The sequence below is a fragment of the Gouania willdenowi genome, chromosome 4 (assembly GCF_900634775.1).
Source record: "Gouania willdenowi chromosome 4, fGouWil2.1, whole genome shotgun sequence".
NCBI lineage: Eukaryota > Metazoa > Chordata > Actinopteri > Blenniiformes > Gobiesocidae > Gouania > Gouania willdenowi.
This window is the reverse complement of record NC_041047.1, coordinates 12,049,551-12,068,397: the sequence shown is the minus strand read 5'-3', so window position 1 is coordinate 12,068,397 and position 18,847 is coordinate 12,049,551. Positions and strand designations below refer to the sequence as shown.

The following is an 18,847-nucleotide window of genomic DNA, read 5'->3' as shown; positions in this document are numbered from 1 at the left end:
GGAAATAGGCGCATAGCGATGTTTAGTCACTCATTTGGGCTATGAAAAGCACAAAAATGCTGACACTTTCAAACTTATCGGTACTGTGGGCTATCGGAAATTTATATATAAAAAAAAAAAAAATTACTTTTTTTTATTATTATTTTTTAAATGAATATGTCATTCATTTAAATTCACCCTGGGTAGGCACTGCCTACCTTGCCTACCCTGACTGCACGTGCCTGATATATATATATATAAATGCAGTGTACTTTTGATGACAGCTGTCTGTGAAAATTACATTGTGTTTTTTAAATAATGCAACAAAGTATTCCCCAAAGAAAAAAAAAAAAAAATGAAGTTGCACAAATGAATGGAATAGGTGAAATTTATTAATGCAGTTAACAGTTACTGTACAGGAATCAGTGTTGGTGTGAGAGCAGCATAGAGCGAGCTCTTCTCTGCCACAGCAAACTGAAAACTACACAACACATACTTCAATTTAACCCTTTGTTTCCCCAACATGGAAACAGACATGAAACATGGCAGGATATCGTTCTGCAGCTTCCTCCCAGCAACGAGGATCAACCCGTTTTTTTTTTTTTATATATATATAAAACAGTCTTTAAACAGACATTATTTATTTTTTAAACAGTGTTTTAAATATTAACGCTATTTAGTTGCAGATAAACTCTCTCCAACTGCACTTCAGTTAGTGTTAAAACAGTCGCACAGGAACACAAAAATGACACAGGGATTGGCTTGGAAGCACAAAACACAACTGGAAGAATTAAAAGATAAGAATAAAACAATTATTCTTGCTGTGAGGAAAATTGTAAATAATATGGAAAGACTGGTAGTGTGGTCTGGAGTCCGAGTCCTAAGGCTGACTATCATTAACCAGAATGGATTAGTCAGCAGGAGAAGCAGCACCTCATCCTCACGCTCACACAAACCTCACAATTCTCCGTAAACTTGAAACAATCCGTTTCCTGTGATGTCTTTGGCACCATTAAATGTTCATTTTCTGCTCCTGCATCAGAGGAAAAGTGTGGATACAGTTATATGAAGCCTGACATTACAGCAAAAAGATTTATTACGCGCCACAGAGCCAGAAATTCACAGAGTAGGAGGAGTTTTTATGGAAGCCTGTTTCCATCACTAAAATAAATTAAAAAATCACTACGGCAAGTCGAAATTATGAGTTAATAACGTCATAATTGTAAGATAAAGTCATAATTATGAATTTCATAATTATGAGACCGAAATTCACAATTATGAAATTAAAAAGTCACAATTATGAGATTAAAAAGTCATAATTATGCGATTAAAAATGAATAATTATGAGATTGAACGTCATAATTCTGAGATAAAAAGTTACAATTGTAAGATTAAAACGTTATAATTACGAATTTCATAATTCTGAGATTAAATAGTAATAATTATGAGATGAAAAAGTCAAATTTATGAGAAAGAACTTTATTATAATCATGACTTTCTTTCTCATAATTATAACTTTTTACCCTCATAAATATGAAAGTCTTAAGTATGACTTTCTTTCTCATAAATATGACTTGCCGTGGTGATTTTTTTGGTGGCGAAAAGTTTTAGTTACAGCACAAGATATATATATATATATATATATATATATATGGGTTTTTTTTTTTTAAACAACAAAACCAGCAGGTGACTTTAAAATCATTTGGCAAAGGCTGAGAAACATTGAATTTATCACAACAAATAAACCCTATAATTGAGGTGCTACAGTAGATACAAATATGGGCATAACTTCCTGTGTATGTTGACGTGATAACAAATAAAGAGTGGAAAATAAATAGTAAAAGCAGTTATTTTGAAAACAAAAAGCTTATTTCGTGATGCACAATGTAAGCTATTCAAAAATGTTAACATAACAATAAACAGGAGCTGAAGTTATGGCTATAGTTTATATCCAAGGCCCTTATTATGAAAAGCTGGAAGCTACTGTTGCGAGTGTATAGAAAGAAACGGACCCGACGCCTACATTTGTTTGCTTTTATAGCTTTTTATCACGCAGAAAGTTGCAACCTAAGGAATAAGCTTTGAAAGTGCTGATGCGGCGCTAATCAGTGTTGTCCATAGACACTTTTTACAATTTTTTTCCTACTAAAATGGCAAAAACACTTAAAAAAAGAAGAAAATTAACACTTTACAAACATCTTTCTTGGTAACATTGGTAAAAGTGAATCTGGATAAACATCCTCGGTAATTCAGATGGACGGAGGGGGTACGAGAAAAGGAGTGACAAAGACGAGTTATTTGTGTATTTTAACGGCTTAGTGATTATTGTTATTATTACTATTGTGTGGACTGTGTGGTTAAAGATCTGTGCACGCTGCAGCTTTTGGACTCGACCTCTTGCTGGGCTTTTATCACCACCTCCACAGACGAGGTTCGACATCCAAACAGTAGAAAAACAAACTGAGCGCATATCCGTATGCGTTCTCTTCTCTCCAAGATCTGTGCAACAAAACAATTAGTTACACATAATGTTTATATGACAACGTAGTTTATGTTATAATATCATAAAAGACATCCTTTGACACTGCAGTGCTCCTTGTTTAGGGGCGTGGCTGCGCTGAGGGTTTTTTTAAAGTAGTTTTTGTGTTTTGAAATTAAAAGTAAACAGCAACATGTTGTCACTGTACCCTCGTTAATATCGATCACTTCAGATGTGTGGGGACAATATTTCCCACAAATAATCAAAGGACAGTATTGCTGTGTTAATACCGTTTGGCCACAAGGTGGAGCTGACTAATAGAAATAAAAGACTGAGTCAGCAGGAGAAAGCCACGCCTCTGGCATGGTTCAGCTGTGTACAGTCTGAGGGCGTCACAGCGCCCCCTGCTGACACAGTAACCACCTATTCTTCTTGCCTCTGTAGCTTGTGATGGTCTGGTGTCGATTCTACGGCGATAAACAAAGTGGGGTCTAGGCGGGTCCGTCCTTTGGAGACGACGGCGTCTGGGATGTAGAGCTGGAGGACGAGGACGTGGAGCTCTTCAGGGAACCCAGAGTCTTACTGAGCCAGGAGTTCTTAGCGGCTTGGATTTCACTCATGAGGACTCCTCGTTGATGCTCCAGCTCCTAGAGAAGAAGAAGAGGAGGAGAAATGGGACTATTAGAAGATCAAGTACTCTACACTGCGTCTATACTCTGTGTAAACATCCAGTGGCTGATTCAATACAGATCACTGACCGTCCACTTTATTAGGTGTAAACATGGCGTGATTTATGGTGAATCACCAGAGACGAGCAGCAGCAGCAGCAGCTTAAAGTATTTACAGTAAGGGGTAAAACCTTTACTTCTGAGAGATTGTTGAGCTTCATAACAACCTACAGCACAACTTCAGGACAAACAATTATTCCCAAAACTCTGTTTTGCATTATTGCGTTAATGTAACATTATTGGAGCTTTAACAAGAGTTTTAAAATCAAACCCTTAAAAGGGATCTTCCACTGTTTTTACAAATATGACCTAAAACCTTTGAAATGTCCTTAATAGATGATGTATCCTTAACAAAATGCATTACTTTGCACCATATTTGTTTTATTTATTTTTCAAAATGGGACTGCTTTACAATTTTAGAACCTGTGTTATGACATTTTGGAATCACATGATTGATGATGTCACAAGGCCCCATATGCCTGTAAACATCCCATTGTTTTCTATTGGAGTGAAGCATTCAGCCTGTTTTTTAGACTATTTAGCAGCTTTTTCGTATTGCACAAAATGCCTATTTGTGCTGCTTTTGGTTGTTCTAAATAATCAGGAAAAGTTAAAGATGTCGATGCAAACGTCTTGTTTACTGAAAGACAAAAACAGTTGTGACCCGAAAAATCATCTATGACCGCAGGGGGCGACAGTTCCAAGTCTGTGGTTTGGTAGCAGACAATGAAGTAGAGAAGAAAAACTCTTCTAAGGAACCTTTACTCTCCCTTAAACAGTGCACTGACACGCTATGGTAGCTGAAGTTAGCGAGTATACAGACTGTTGAAGAAGCACAAACCTTGAGGATAGACGAATATGGTGCAAAATAAGGCGTTTGTTAGGCATAGATCAATTAATAAAAAGGACATTTTAAATGTTTTAGGCCACATTTGTAAAAACAGTTGTGATTCATTACAGGGTAGTCCTAGAATCTCTGTGGTGAACACTGTTACTCCAGCGTCTCTACATGCAGACCTGAATGCGACACTTGGCCTCAACCAGCTGCAGTTTGGTCTGAGCAAGCTCCAGCTCCAGCTGTCTCAGCTGCTCCTTCAGCTCGTCCTTCTCCTCGTCCAGAGGCTCAGAGGACGTCCTGTTACAGCCCGGGGACGAAACCTGCAGGGAGTCCTGAGAGCTGAACAGGTCCTTACAGTGGTCGCATCCCATCACCTTATTCTATACACAAACATGACAAACACAGACACACGGCAGAACATGTTCAGAAGAAAATACAATCATACGGTCACAGTGTTTCATGTTATTGGTCACAACAGACCAGGGTTGGGTTCAATTACATTTTTTAATTACAATTACATCTTTAATTATCCATGTTCAATTACAACTCAATAACAATTACTTTAACCAACATTGTTTCCAATTACAATTAATATTTCCCCCCTGGAAGTCATTTACAATTATGTTCTCAATTACTAAAGTTGAATTACAATTAATCATAACTGCTGAGCCTTTAATAAATAATTCCTCTTGTGCTAGCTTTTTGTTAGCATCTCTTATGATAACGGGTTAGTTTTGACCCATGTCTTAAATCAGCTGTAAAATACACAAACAATTATCTATCATCCACTTTCTTTTTCATCTCTTGGTTACCTTGTTATGCTTCCTTATCCATTAAAATATTAGTAATAATATTTTTGGTGTGGGCAACGATTTACTTTTTTTTTTTTTTCTTTTTTTAAATGGTAAAATGATCCTCAAGAGGACTAACAAGTAAACTTAATATGAAACATATTTCATTAATTGTTAACTACGTATGCCCATGTGTAAGTCATAGAACTATAACATGGTTCTCAAGTCTTGTGTTCACCGTAATTAAATTGTAGATGACAGTTTTTATAGAAATTTCATGTCAATTACAATTAAAAAGTCAATTATCTTAACTCAATTACAACAACAGCGACATATTTTTTCAATTACGCGATTACAATTGTAATTGACCCCAACCATGCAAGTCCGTCTTCACACGACCCATTGATGTTTGCTGAAACACATACTGAACAAAGTGTGTGAACTGACCCGGACGATGTCCAGCTCCTCTTTAGTCGCTGCTTGTTGTACTTCCAGTCTGGTGCTCAGCTGGGAGCAGATCTGAGGTGCACAGGGCAAGTTGGTTACCATTTCAAACATCTTCACTAGGTGTGTGACCATGTGCTCAGCTCACGAGAACAAGACAAGATTTTAAGAAAACTTCAATGACAAAATATATAACTGGACCAACAGACTTTTATTATGACTCTTTACCTGCATGATGTAAGCATGAGCTTTTAATAAACTTATTCTTCCACAAATTGAAACAAAAACTGAAATTCATAAAAGTTAAAATAAAATTATATATTTCTTTCTTTTCTTCAATTGCAAACAATATTATGTGCAAAACCAAATCAAAGTTCTACTCTGTCAATACAGAGTGTAAATAGTGCAAACAGAGCCTGACCAAGTATGTCATTAACAACATGCTGCAACTACACAGCCATGTTCTATTAACTGTTAATAAACTTCTTCTTCCACAAATTAAAACTAGAACTAAAATGTCCTCCTCCTCCTCTTCTTCTTTTCCTTCTCCTGTTTTAGGTTCTGGCAGGCTTGACGTAGCAAAGACGCATTACTGCCCCCACAGGTCACAAATAGAAGTTTGGATAGCTCAAAAACAAAAACAAAAAAATCTTGCGAGACAGATTTTGAACGCAACAAGTAATCTTGTCTAGTTTAATCTCGTGCCACGAGATCTCGTCACACCCCTAATCTCCACATAATAAAGTCTAAGGGTTTCTCACCTGTTTGTACTCAGCTATGATGGCTGTGGTTTTCTTAATCTCCTGCTCTGCTTTCTCTAGCTCCCTCCTGAACACTTCCTTCAGCTGGGAAAGAAACAAGATGTGAAACAAACTGAAACAATAAATCTGATTCTAACACTGTGGTGTAAATGCAACAGGTGTATTTTAAACATTTTTTTCTTTATTTAAATGTAAAAAAAAAAAAAGAAAGTTGCCTACACAAGCCCAACTCAGTGTTAAGTTACAGTAACTTATGTTGGTGTGATAAGGCTACTGCCCAGTCTCCTGCACAATGTTCACTGTTTTTGGTTTAGATTTGTCTGTCTGTGTTAATCCAGAAATATTTTCGCACCAAACAGTTTAGGAGAAATACTAATCCTGTAAGTGGAGCTTTAAATTCCCACTCATTAGATCACATGTGTCAAACTCAAGGCCTGGGGGCCAAATCCGGCCCTTGCATCCATTCTGGCCCGCAGGAGACAGTGAAAATGACCAATTGAATTAAACGCTACAATAATTTAAGGGCTTGCTGTTCTCCTTTCTTTCTATCACACGACAGCAGTTATTTTTAATTGCAAATTGTGGAAAGAACTCTTAATTTTTCCACAAATGTTGCAATATCTCACAAACAATTCCATAAACATTCCTCTAAACTACACAGATCAAGAAGTTTTGAAGTGAAGATCCAGCTTGGACTGATATTAAAAACTATTTCACAATTGATGTTAAAATTGTTCTTTTCTCCATCTAAAATCTGTGGCCCACTTGAGATCAAACTGGTCCATCTTTGGCCCCTGAACAGCCCTGCATTAGTACAGGAGCAGAGACAATCACTCTTCACCTGAGCCGTCTCTTCCTCCTGCCGTCGTTTTTCCTCCTCGGTCTCCACCAGGCGCTGCTTGGTGCTCAGCAGCTCTTTGTTCAACACATCAGCCTTGTCTTCTGCCTGAGAGCAGAACACAGCCCACGATGAGTAACCTGGCTAACACCTTGGACGTGTACGCAGGTAAATGCAAGCTGAGTCATTACAACACGAAGAATCTGAGTCACCCTTTGCTTTACCACATTACAACATATTAATGCTCAGACCACCCAGTAGGACAGAGATTTGTTTTACACAATCAACTGTGGGACTCAATAGCTGTTGTGCAGAGGTGTAGCGTACTGATATATCTTACTTAAGTAGAAGTACTGTTACTTGATAGAAATTAAGTACAAGTAAGTCATACATAAAATACTCAAGTACAAGTAAAATGTAGCTCAATTAAACAGGACTTAAAGTAAAAGTTACTAGTTACTTTAAACCCCCATTTATTTTTGGTAATAATGTATGTATAAACTTAAAAAGGAAGAGATGAAATCTTGCACATTATAGCTTAATTTATTTTCCACAAAGGCATCTGTATAAAATAAAAGGTTTGTCAAAATGTACAATTATTTTATTTGTATTTTTTTTTTTTTTTTAATAAAATAAAGTATAACTCAATTATGAACTCTAAAACAGTGCCATTGCAAATGTGACATGTGGGTAACAACATAATAGATAGACTAAGAACAAATGGATTATGTTCAATGTGTTTCATAAACTGCTAATCTGAAATCAGTACAATAACTTACTCAGAAACGGTTCAGTGTAGAAATTAAATTAACTACTCTCTGGTTTTAAAACGTATTTAAGCACAAGTAAAAATACTGATTTAGAAATATACTAAAAAAAGTACAAGTACCAATAAAAGCAACTGTAACTTGAGTACTTGTAATACTTTACTTACACCGCTGCTGTTGTGCATTTCTCTTCTGCTACCCACAGACTCAGAGTTCTTTTAAATCATGAGTTACTACTTTAAACCATTGACCAACAAGTGCATATGTATTTTTAGGTAGGATCTTAGGAGCGTTTACCTGGTCCAGGTCGTTCCGCAGGGCGATCTTACTAGTGACCAGTTCATGTGCCAGGTCATCGTTTTCCTGTTCCAATCGCATACTGGCTTCCTGGAGACGACGATTCTCCCTCTGTAAACACAATGGATCACACAAACCGTTAAAGTCTGTGATCAGTAATGCGCATGTAGATGTGTTGATATGAAGAGTCATTGATTACAGCAGGAAATAAATGGGTCAGCGATTACTTGGTGAATACTCAGATACATATTTTGAGCCCCTGCCTCTTCCACTAAAATGACAAGAAAGAATGTGGTCAGGCTGATTGATAAACCCTCTGGCTTCCTGGACCACCCGTTTCTTTCTAAAGAGAACTCAGCTCCAATAATCTTGGAGCAAACTTTAACAATCTGGTTCAAATTGTTTCTGTCCCAAACAGACAATCCATTAAACCAGCAGATAAAGGGAAATGTTAAGAGGCTTTTAAAAAAGGAATGGTAGAAACAAAAGAGCATGTCCTCAGAAACACTAAAAGAGTTCAACCAATCCTTTGTTAACCACGACTATTGACTCTTGACAAACTTTAGGTTGGAGTCAAGCACAGTCTCCAGATACTTGTAGGAGTCAATAACTTCTTCACCATGGACGATGACGGCTACAGGCCATAGGAAAATAGAACCATAGAACCTAGTCCAGGTTGGTCCAGGTGGATGGATGCGTTGATGGGTGGATGATGGATTGAACACACACACATGACTCCACCATTAACTGAGCCTCATGACTGTGGGCGAGCCTGTAAACGGTGTCACATGACGAGCTCAGAGCAAGCAGGCCATTGTCAAGGTTTTGCACGTCATGTGACCTCTACATCCTGTGACCTTTTGCCAGGGAATCCCTGTCTACCTTTGATTTTCATGATCTCACGCTTTGCATTATTAGTGCGCAGTAAACATATCTGAGATGCTGCAGCACATTAAAATCAGTATCATGGCAAAATGCTGTGGAAGCTTCTTTTTGGGTTTACAAGATACTCTTTTTAAATTAAAACCATTCCCTCGACAAATGAAGTGACAGCTTCAAATCAGACATCTCTGCTAGCGTAAAGACGTTTAACATGCTGTGTTTGAACACAACCATAGCAGGCAGAACAAAGAGAACTCACATCAACGCTGAGCAAACAGCTCCTTTTGTCCAAAGAATACTTCTGGAGCAGAGAAAACTCACCAACTTCTTGTCATCAGTCACAATGTGTGCGTCTAATGTCAAAACAGCAGCACGGACTAGACACCAACATGTGATCCTGACACGTGCTTTCCTCTTCACATGCTCACTCCCTCTCCCACTTAACTCACATCTCTCCTTCCACGAGGCTTTTACATTAACCAACAACAGACAAGCATTTAAACTACACTTAGAACAGGCCACGTGTACGTTTAAGACACACAATACGAGCACAGACCTGAAGCTGGAGTATAGAATCATCAAATGCTGGCGTTGGTTAGAGTCGCAGCGTTTCTCTTTTCAAGTCCTCCTGCTTTCTAACACTGTTCTTTCCACTGTTTACACAGGAGTTGGTTCATGTCCAGCATCTTATCTACTATACTAGTCTTCCTTCCTTTGCTATGAACCAGCAGCAGCTCTAATTCTGCTTATATATCAAATGACCACTTTCATCCTTCGTGGAAAAACAACTTTATATTGTTTGAACAGCATTTTATAAAGATGTAGCTTGTAAAATATTATTGTTATATAAATAGTATAATGAAGCTGTAAAGGATATTTTTAATGTATTCAAATAATGCAGGGTTGTCAAACTCATTTTATTTCAGGGGCCAAATAAGAATAAGTTTGATGTGAAGTAGACCAAAGAGGTGGGGAATTGAATAATTTCAACATTAGTGTTACTTTGCATTACCTTGTATAAAGGAAATAAAAGTATGTAGAGTATATAAGGCACAGCAATATCCAAGCAATAGATGAAAGGTAGTGACAATATTTATTTAGTTTGGGGACATTTTGTCAGATAATTAGAGGATTGAGCAAAATTTTGGAAAAATTAGGTTTCTCTCACAATTTGAGAGTAAAAATAACTTTCATCATGTTATATAAGCATGGGAAAACCAAGTTGTAAATATTGTAGAGTTTGATTGAATTTGTGACAAATGAATGAAACTCCACTTGAATAATTGTAAAGTTCTATTTCCAAATAAATCTGTTGAAATGTTATGTTTTTTTAAGTATTATTTTGCATAGATGCTATTATTTGTTTGGATATGATGCAGTGATTTTACTTTTATTTCTGCTTAATTTGAATAAGTGATTCCCATGAAAAGTTCCTATTTTTAGAATATTGCCAAAATTCCAGCTTTGCAACCCTACTGAGATATCCACAACTACATTTTTTGGTCATTTACACTGTTTTCTCAGCCATTTTCACTTTCCCCTGTGGGCTGTTTTGGATGTTTTAAAGAGCCGGATTTGGTCCCCGGGCCTTAAGTTTGACACAAGTGACACAATGGCATCAGAAAAGTTGAGCATTTACTCAACAAACTAACACGTAGGACCAGTCCAGTCATTAAGAGCATTTCACTATTGGGAAGTCAGTTTCAAAAACAAAACGAAAGTCTATGAAAATACACAACAGAGAATCGTCTCTAACAGCCTGTGAAAGGTTGAGAGCAGAGGTAACAAAATGAATAAAACTGCAGAATTACTTACAGTAGCATCTATGCACCAACTGTATAACCCCAAAATGCAACAAGTGTATATTCTCACACACAACATAAACTTCTTCAGATCGTTTTATGGATCAGAGCAAACAAGCATGTCTGGATTGCTATTAATACGATTGAGTAATTATCAACCTTCGGGTCGGGACCCTATGAGGGGTCGCCTGAAATGTCTAGTAATTAGTAAAAAAAAAAAAATGATGAAAATGATATATTTATATTTTTTGAATAATTATTTCTCAAATACACATCACACACAATAAATATCAAATAATCTATCCTAAACTTTATCAAATATAAATCTAGTTAAAATACAATGCTGTATAATCTGTATCTCTGTAACACACTTTAAGAAACTTGATGAAAAACTAATTCTAGGAGAAAAAAAATGACCATGGGGTGAAAAAGGTTGGGAACCTCTGAGTTATATGTTTGATAGTTTTAGGAAAGGATTCCTGTGGTTGACCACAGGGAGGCAGACTTTTTAAAAGCATGAAATAACTGCTCACTTTCATTTGCAGAAAATGTTTCGTGAGATCTGGAGTGCTGAAATTAAATCTAAATGTTTGCTTTTTTTTTTTTTTTTTAAAAAAAAAAAAAGCAAGAGACAAGGTAGAAAACAGTAAGTGTTTGTGATTCAATAATGATGACATAACTGAAGTGCCTGAGAATCATTACATTCTTACTCATTTCTTTTAAACATCTGCTTCACTGTTCCTGTTTACAGCTCACAAACAGACAAGGCACAGATATTTTTATCTGATATGATGAAACATTCGTGTGAAAAACCAGGTGGCAAACGCTGAGCAGTTTCAAGTTTGACAAGCTGAGCTATTTTTACCATCAAAGCTCAGAGCTTTTCTTCTCCTTTGGTCAAACAACGTAACTGTTCTCTCAATACAAGCTAGAAAAGCTCAATCGTTTCTTACTCATTTCTTAACTCACACAGCAAAGATATCTGTGGTCAGGATTTTAAAATGGCACCCACATGGTACACTGAACCTCTCAACGCCTCATTCGTAGCACCATGACTTACTTGGTATCTGTCGATGGGGTCTTCCTGTTGCAGCTGGCTCTCTCTCAGCATCTGATACTCCTTTTCAAACTTCTTCAGCTTTTTGGTCGGAACCTGCAAAACAAGTGTCAAATAATGTAGTTTCATCTGGAGAGGCACATACTGTATCTGAGCTGTGGATTATCACTTGAATACTAAAGTCTTTTTCATACCCTGCGTGACTAAAGTTAGGTTATGAGCAGCGTGAAGTTCAACTGATGCTTTTTCATTGGAAATTAGACTCAGAACAAATGCAAACAAAGGCAGGAAAACAAAACTATGACAGAAATGATTTACATTTTTGTGGATGAATGGAAACAAAATGAAATCGCTGTTCAAAACTAAACTAAACTAAACTAAACACAATCAAGATAGACTTCATCCAAAGCCAATTTGAGGTAATAGCACGTTAGTGTAAAAGGACACAATGTTAAGTAATAATTCAACTTTATTTATTTAGCGCAAATTACAACAACAGTCATCTCAAAGCGCTTATCAAAATAGAAAATTCTTCTGAATTCCATAAAATCCAACAAATCTAATAATAACGACTAATAATAATAATGGCATGAGGACGATACCAGCAGTTAACTAGAAGTCCTTTTTGTTGACTTTCTTAAATTGTAAAATTAAGTTTGTAGACGGCTGATCATACTTGTATATTCTTATATTTGTTTTTTATTTTCATGCATATTTGCACTTGTCTTTAATCTGGATTTTTCTTGTGTTAAAATAATTATTGTCTTGATCTCTATGTTTACTTTTATGTATCCGTTGTTAATGTTTTATCACCTTTGTTACAATTTGTACCTGGAGCTATATTTCCCCCCTGGGATTATTAAAGTATTTCTGATTCTGATTAAATTTAGCCACTGGAAAAGGATTCAGAAGACTAAAATAAGTCTAAAAATAACATCAAATGAAACCTTGCAGTCATATTTTTTCACTTGTGTGTAATGTTCCAAAACATGCTTTAGAAGTACCATTGTCCAATCTTATAAACTAATCATTTACCCTGAAGTCAAACTAACACTAGAACATTTTAACACCAATATTAAACCAACTGAACTCAGTATCGAGGTTGTGACGTACGGTTTTGTCACTATTAAAGGTCAGCAGCATGTGCTTCTATTACACAGTATGAACACAACAACATGTCACAAACTGATTAGATTCATGCATCACAGAGGTTTAGAGACTGACATATCTCTACCGTCACTGTTAAGAAGCTAATTTATATAGTTGGATGAAACCCAACAGTCTGCAGACTGACGTGGCCTTTTACTGATGAAAGCCATAAACCCGATTGCATGATGAAAGGGATTTATCAAATCTTATAAATGCATGCTGTCTTTTACACCATTAATGATCATTAATATAAGGAAATCCTTTAATGGCTAATGGCTAAACCAAAACCGAAGCTCTTCTTAAAAAAAAAACAAAAAAACAAAAACAAAACTGTGTTATAAAGCTTAAATGATCGAATGTAGTGGAATCTGGATATTTATTGTAAGGGAAACACAATGCAGTTCATAGAAAATTATGTTTCCCAGTTATAGATCCCATAATGTCAAGTAATAATAAGCTCTAATTAATGTGTGTGTGTGTGTGTGTGTGTGTGTGTGTGTGTGTGTGTGTGTGTGTGTGTGTTCCTTATGGGAACAATGTTGCCATAGCATCCTTTGCCAATGCTGGTCTCAGTCACATGATTTGTCCTGTGAGACTTAAGTGGTTGTTTTGAGCCCAGTCAAGTATTCGTACGGTGCTCAGCCAGGATAGAACATACAGTACGAGTGACACAGAGTAAGGACGACATTTCTTTATCTTTCTGTGTTGATCCAGCTTGATTTCTTCTGTTAGTGACACTCAGGCAAGAAAATAAAGGACCTCACAGATTAGAACACAGTCACGACACATGATCGTTAGTAATCTTTGGTTATATTATATAATGTTCAACACAAAGATTATTAGAGATAGAGTTGATATAATGTCCCGTTAAAACATCTAACAGATTAATAAACTACTTTGTTTGTTCTCTACACTGACAGCAGTCACTAATCTATTGCCATTTGTTGAAAGTTAGGTCAGACTTCACTACTCAGGCCTTATGTGTGGTTTATCTGTGTGAGAAAGGAGCTGCTTGGTCTGGTCAGTAATCGCTTTACTGTAACAAACAATGAAGACAAACTGAGCATTGTGTTCCTGTGCAAGGTTGCCAGTCACATATTGGTGACACAGTCATAGTGCTGTGGTATGTTTAGGCCACCACTGATATACTTTTTTTTTTAATCAGTATCATGGTTTATAGAGACACCATGTCAAATGCCAACATGTATGAATACTAGGGCTGGGCAATATGGACCAAAACTCATATCTCAATTTTTTTTCTTTCTGAAAATGCCGATATACAATATAAATCTTAATATTTTTAAATGAAATAAAGTCTAACAAGAAAAACAATTCCAGGTTAAATCTGCTGATGCAAAATGCAACACCGGCTCATTTATTAACAAACAGCTACACAATATTAGCCACTTTTGGCTTTTTCCCCTGTAAGGGACAGCATGTGTGAGTGAGTTCTGTAGACTTGTTTATTGGAAGGTGTGGGTTAGGATACCCTCAGAAATCCATCCGACTGTGTTTTTCATGCTGTTCTGAGAAGTAGCGAAAGTAGAGACTCTTAAAATGAGTATTTTAAAACAAAATAAGCTATAAAATAAAAATATATCGTCATAGGCAAAATTGTATTTGTCTATATCACAAAAACAGAAAACATAACATATCTTGAATCTCGATATATTGCCCAGCCCTAATGAATACATTAACTTTTATTTCTATTTAAGGTTGGCAGGCAGTTTGCTGACTAAGTGACTTCCCTCAAATTTGAAATAAAACTGTCCCAAATTTCCAATCTTAATGTAACCAACATGCAAAAGAGTTCCATATTCCCCACACAATCTTGTGCATTTAAACTCTGTCATATTTTAGGAGCCGCTTCAATGGGAAGCAATGCTTTGACACGTGCTGCATTTACACCCATGTGAAGTGACTGAAAAACCAGAAAACACAAAAGAGGAAAACATTGTTTACTATTAGACTTCCGCACTTTCAGGCTACACTGAGCAACCCAACCCTAGTCAAGGCTTTAAGTCATTATTAACACAATATTCTTCACTACGAGTCCTGACGTAGATGTGTTTGGCCCTGGTGATCATGTAATCTGCTGTTCACCAACTCCTCTAAAACACACAAGCATTACAGCAGAGCTGTGCAATGAATGCAGTGGCTCACCTGTACAAGGCGAGGCTTTTGTTCAAACATACAGCAAAAATCCATCACAGCATTTTGAAACTAGATATGTTCATGTTGTTCTGTGCAACAATAAGGTGTACAAATATTTTCTCACTTTCTGCAAATTCATGTCAATGTGATATTAGACATTGTGCTTTATTTAATTTAGTTTTTAAACCATGATTTTTGAGTATTTTTGTATAGTTCTTTAGTCATTGCGTGTGTTTTGTAGTAATTTTGTTGTCATTTTGTATATTTTTATGAATGTAGTGTGTGAGTGAGTGTTGGTGGTGGTCGGAGGGGCCGATGGCGCACTATTGCAACCTCGCTCCTGTCAGTCTGCCCCAGGGCAGCTGTGGCTACAATAGTAGCTTACCACCACTAAGTGTGGAGTGATAGAATAATCCTCAATTCTGTAAAGCGACTTTGAGTGTCTATAATAAAGCGCTATGTAAGATGATGAATTATTATTATTATTATTTTTGTGGTCGAAATGTACATTTTTGTATAATTTTGTCGTCATTTTGTGTAGTTTTATTGTCATTTTGTATATTGTGGAAGTCATTTTAAATATTTTAGTTGTCATTTTGTGTATTTTTGTATCATTCTGTAATCATTTTGTGTATTTTGTAGTCATTTTGTGTATTTTTTGCTTTGCATTGTCATTTAGTGCATTTTTTGTTGTTTTTGGAGTCACTTGAAACTATGATGAAGAGTGTATTCTGACTCCCAGGATGAGCATCAACCACCTCTTCAGTAACATGAGCTCCAGTAGCTGTGTGGTATGTGAAAACATGACCCTGATAAATACAGAGCGCTGCAGACAAGGAACATCCCAAGAGAGCTGTCGATTCTGGCATTGACCGGATTGTAGATTATAGCTAAAAACTCCCTTTGTTATTAGTAAAAAACATCAACTTTGAAGGAATAATGTTCACTTTCTGCTGATTATATAGTATCATATATTTGCAGCATAACAGGTGCAATGATGAACAGATCTTCAGCTGGTATTTTATGAATACTTTAAAATAAAATGCAAAGACAGAACTAAAGAGAAGCACTTTCTAAAACTCCAGCCATCACACCGCAGAAAGCTGAGTCACACACTTCTTCTTAGTGTGCTCATTACTAAATGCTCTGCTTATTTCCTTCAGTTTCTGTGCAAAAAAGGACAGTTTAAGGACAGAAGGAGCGTTTTAATTTACAAAGGCATCTCTAGATTCCCGCTGCTGCCAAAAATGAATCCAGGTCCACTTTTATATTCATGACCTAAATCTCTGCAGCAAGAAGTGGAACTGGTCCCAGAACTCAAAGCTTGAGATCACTCTCACTGTTAATATCTACGATGATACACAGACAAATAGAGTGTAGAGCTGCTGTGTTTGTTTATACAGAGCGATGAGCTGCTCTTACATGGAGAAGCACTCACCGTTTGAATATTGAAATCAGAAGCAAACACAGAAGTTGTAGATTAAATTTACACACACACATGCACGCACGCACACACAATTGGTTGCAAGTTTTAGTAATTGAAACCAAGTGACAACCACATGATCAGACGAACACTGATCTAAGACCTAAAGGATTAGATAAAGCATCACACCCACTGAGGCAAAAACCATAGTTAACAATCTAGTTTATTTTCTCTAAAAACCACGCCTTCTCGATTATGACAAACTTTTGTTATGTACAAAGTTACAAGTAACCACTGACAGGCAGCAAGACCAGATGACAAAAGCAGATGCATTCTTTTTAATTATTTTATCTATCGACAAACAATGAAGATTGTCAATAGAAATAGTAATTAAATAACCATGAACCACAAAAATAAAAAAGGTACCAAATGTGATAAAACCACAATGAAAAAGCTAAATGAGAAGAACACGGCCCTACCACAGATCTAGCAGCTCTCAGAGGTCTAGAATGGGCAATCATGCGTGCCAAGGTGTCCTCCTCACCCGGCCGATCCACTACGTGAGCGTCGTACGCCACCATGATGGACACCTCCTGCATCATGGTGGTGACTCCTGCTCGCTCCTCACAGCCAGCAGCAGGGAAGGAGGACAAGGACGGGAAGGTGCAGCAGCTGACGGGTTCAGTTCCTCCTCTGTGTGAGTGGAGGAGGTGACTGGCTGCTTTCAAGAGTCCCTCAGGAACTTAGCCCCGCCCATTGAGAGGAGGAGTGATGTGGGGAGTGAGAGGGCAGTACAACAACACACCTGTTTGTTTCTGCCTCTCTCTGTGTAACGCTAGAAGTGTGTGACATTAGAAGAGTGAGAGAGCGTTTTCCTTTTGTAGGATGGCTGATTAGTTCCATTTAAAATCCTTTCTGACAATTGTTTCAATTGTTCCTCCCTTCTTCTCTCATCTCATTATCTCTCTTTTTTAAGTCAGATTTTAGATTGGCTTCCTGCTGCTGGCAAAGTGAAGATAAAGTCTTGTGTGTTTGAGGCTGGGAGAGAAAGGAAGGAAGTCGTCAGCTCAACCACAGAGTCTTGTCAAACGTGTCAGCTCATCTTTTCAACGAGAAAAACACAGAGACTTACGCTAACGTTTGCATCGTTTAATTAAACAGCTTTAAAAACAAGAACCACCGTAAAAAGGTTTTTTTTCACTGTGGGAGGAGATCAGAGCAACTGGAGACAATTCACACATACAGATAACAGAGAAAATTCCAGCAAGTTCATTTTCTCTTCCTTTTTGAAATAATAAGTTAAGGTTTCATTTTTTTCGGGAAATTTGATCTTCTGACATGTTTCAACTGCCAAATGTCAGTCTTCCTCAGAAGCATCTAGTGATTGCTTTGATGTATCCTACGAGTTCTTTAAAAACATGTCAGGTGATCAAATTTCCTGAATTGTCGGAATAAATGAAAACATAAGTAAATCACAATTACTTTTAAAAGGCTGTAAGCATTTTGTGGTTGGATACATGAATTACAAGAGATTTAGAATTATCAGATTGATTTTGGTGTGTTAACCTTTAGTTAAAACTGTATTCAGGATATCTGTCCACTGCTTTGTTGCAAGTTTCACCTGAATAGCCAGCTCCAGCCCTTTATGGATCTAATAAAGTTAAGTTTACTATGGGTGGATGGATGGATGGGTGGATGGATGGATGGATGGATGGATGGATGGATGGATGGATGGATGGATGGATGGATGAATGAATGGATGGATGGATGGATGGGAAAATAGCAATGAGAGGGTGGCAATTAAAATAGGACATACATGACATCATGTATTTGCTTTGAAATAAGAATAGAATGCAGCTGTCTTTATTTATTATTAAAGTCAATGCATTTGTGTTTTTAGACTCTAGCCTCTTTCTATAGTCGTGCATTACACAACAGTTTCTAAACAAGTGCACTCAGAAAGCCCAAAAGAAAGAAAAAAAAAAAAAAAATCCATTAAAATATTATGACGGGTGGTGGCACGGGGGCGCCAGGGAACCCCATTTTTCAAATAACTACTCCTCCATTAGTTCTTGTTAGATCGGAATGCAGTTTGGTATGAATACTCTAGCCCTTTTTTTTTTTAAATTACCCTATTTCCGGTAACTTCCATATTTATGGGAACAGAGTCGTGTGATATATCATTTCAAAGGTAATTCAACGGAGATTACGATTATTCCTCGCACAATTTGATTAGGGGCTCCACTCCCCTTTTTCAGCAATTTCCATTAAAGTCGTTTTCTAATTTATATGTGAGTCAAATATTCCGACATTTGGTGGTACCGAATCATTGACACATACCAATATCTGAATGGGAACCATTACTCTGTATGTGCCACGAGGGCACCAGGGGGTCCCCGGGGGCCCCATTCTTCAAATGACTACTCCTCCGTTAATGCTCATTGAATCGGGCAGTAAT

The 18,847-nt window shown here is 37.0% G+C and overlaps 1 protein-coding gene across 4 annotated transcripts in view; it reads right to left on the bottom strand.

The window, feature by feature from the left end:
- Positions 1 to 2,602: 2,602 nt before the first annotated feature.
- The window catches only part of rabgap1l (RAB GTPase activating protein 1-like), a 115,676-nt gene continuing 99,431 nt past the window's right edge, over positions 2,603 to 18,847 (bottom strand). For 3 of the 4 annotated variants that reach the window (XM_028445581.1, XM_028445582.1, XM_028445583.1), the window contains 7 exons: positions 11,667 to 11,759; positions 7,923 to 8,033; positions 6,862 to 6,966; positions 6,021 to 6,104; positions 5,263 to 5,334; positions 4,204 to 4,404; positions 2,603 to 3,105 (listed from right to left, as the gene is read on the bottom strand). In XM_028445581.1, the coding sequence (XP_028301382.1) occupies positions 2,950 to 3,105; positions 4,204 to 4,404; positions 5,263 to 5,334; positions 6,021 to 6,104; positions 6,862 to 6,966; positions 7,923 to 8,033; positions 11,667 to 11,759 (822 nt within the window). In that variant the 3' untranslated portion in view covers positions 2,603 to 2,949. Of the gene's footprint in view, positions 3,106 to 4,203; positions 4,405 to 5,262; positions 5,335 to 6,020; positions 6,105 to 6,861; positions 6,967 to 7,922; positions 8,034 to 11,666; positions 11,760 to 16,868; positions 17,086 to 18,847 lie in introns of those variants that run through there. The other variant, XM_028445584.1, reaches the window with a different exon arrangement.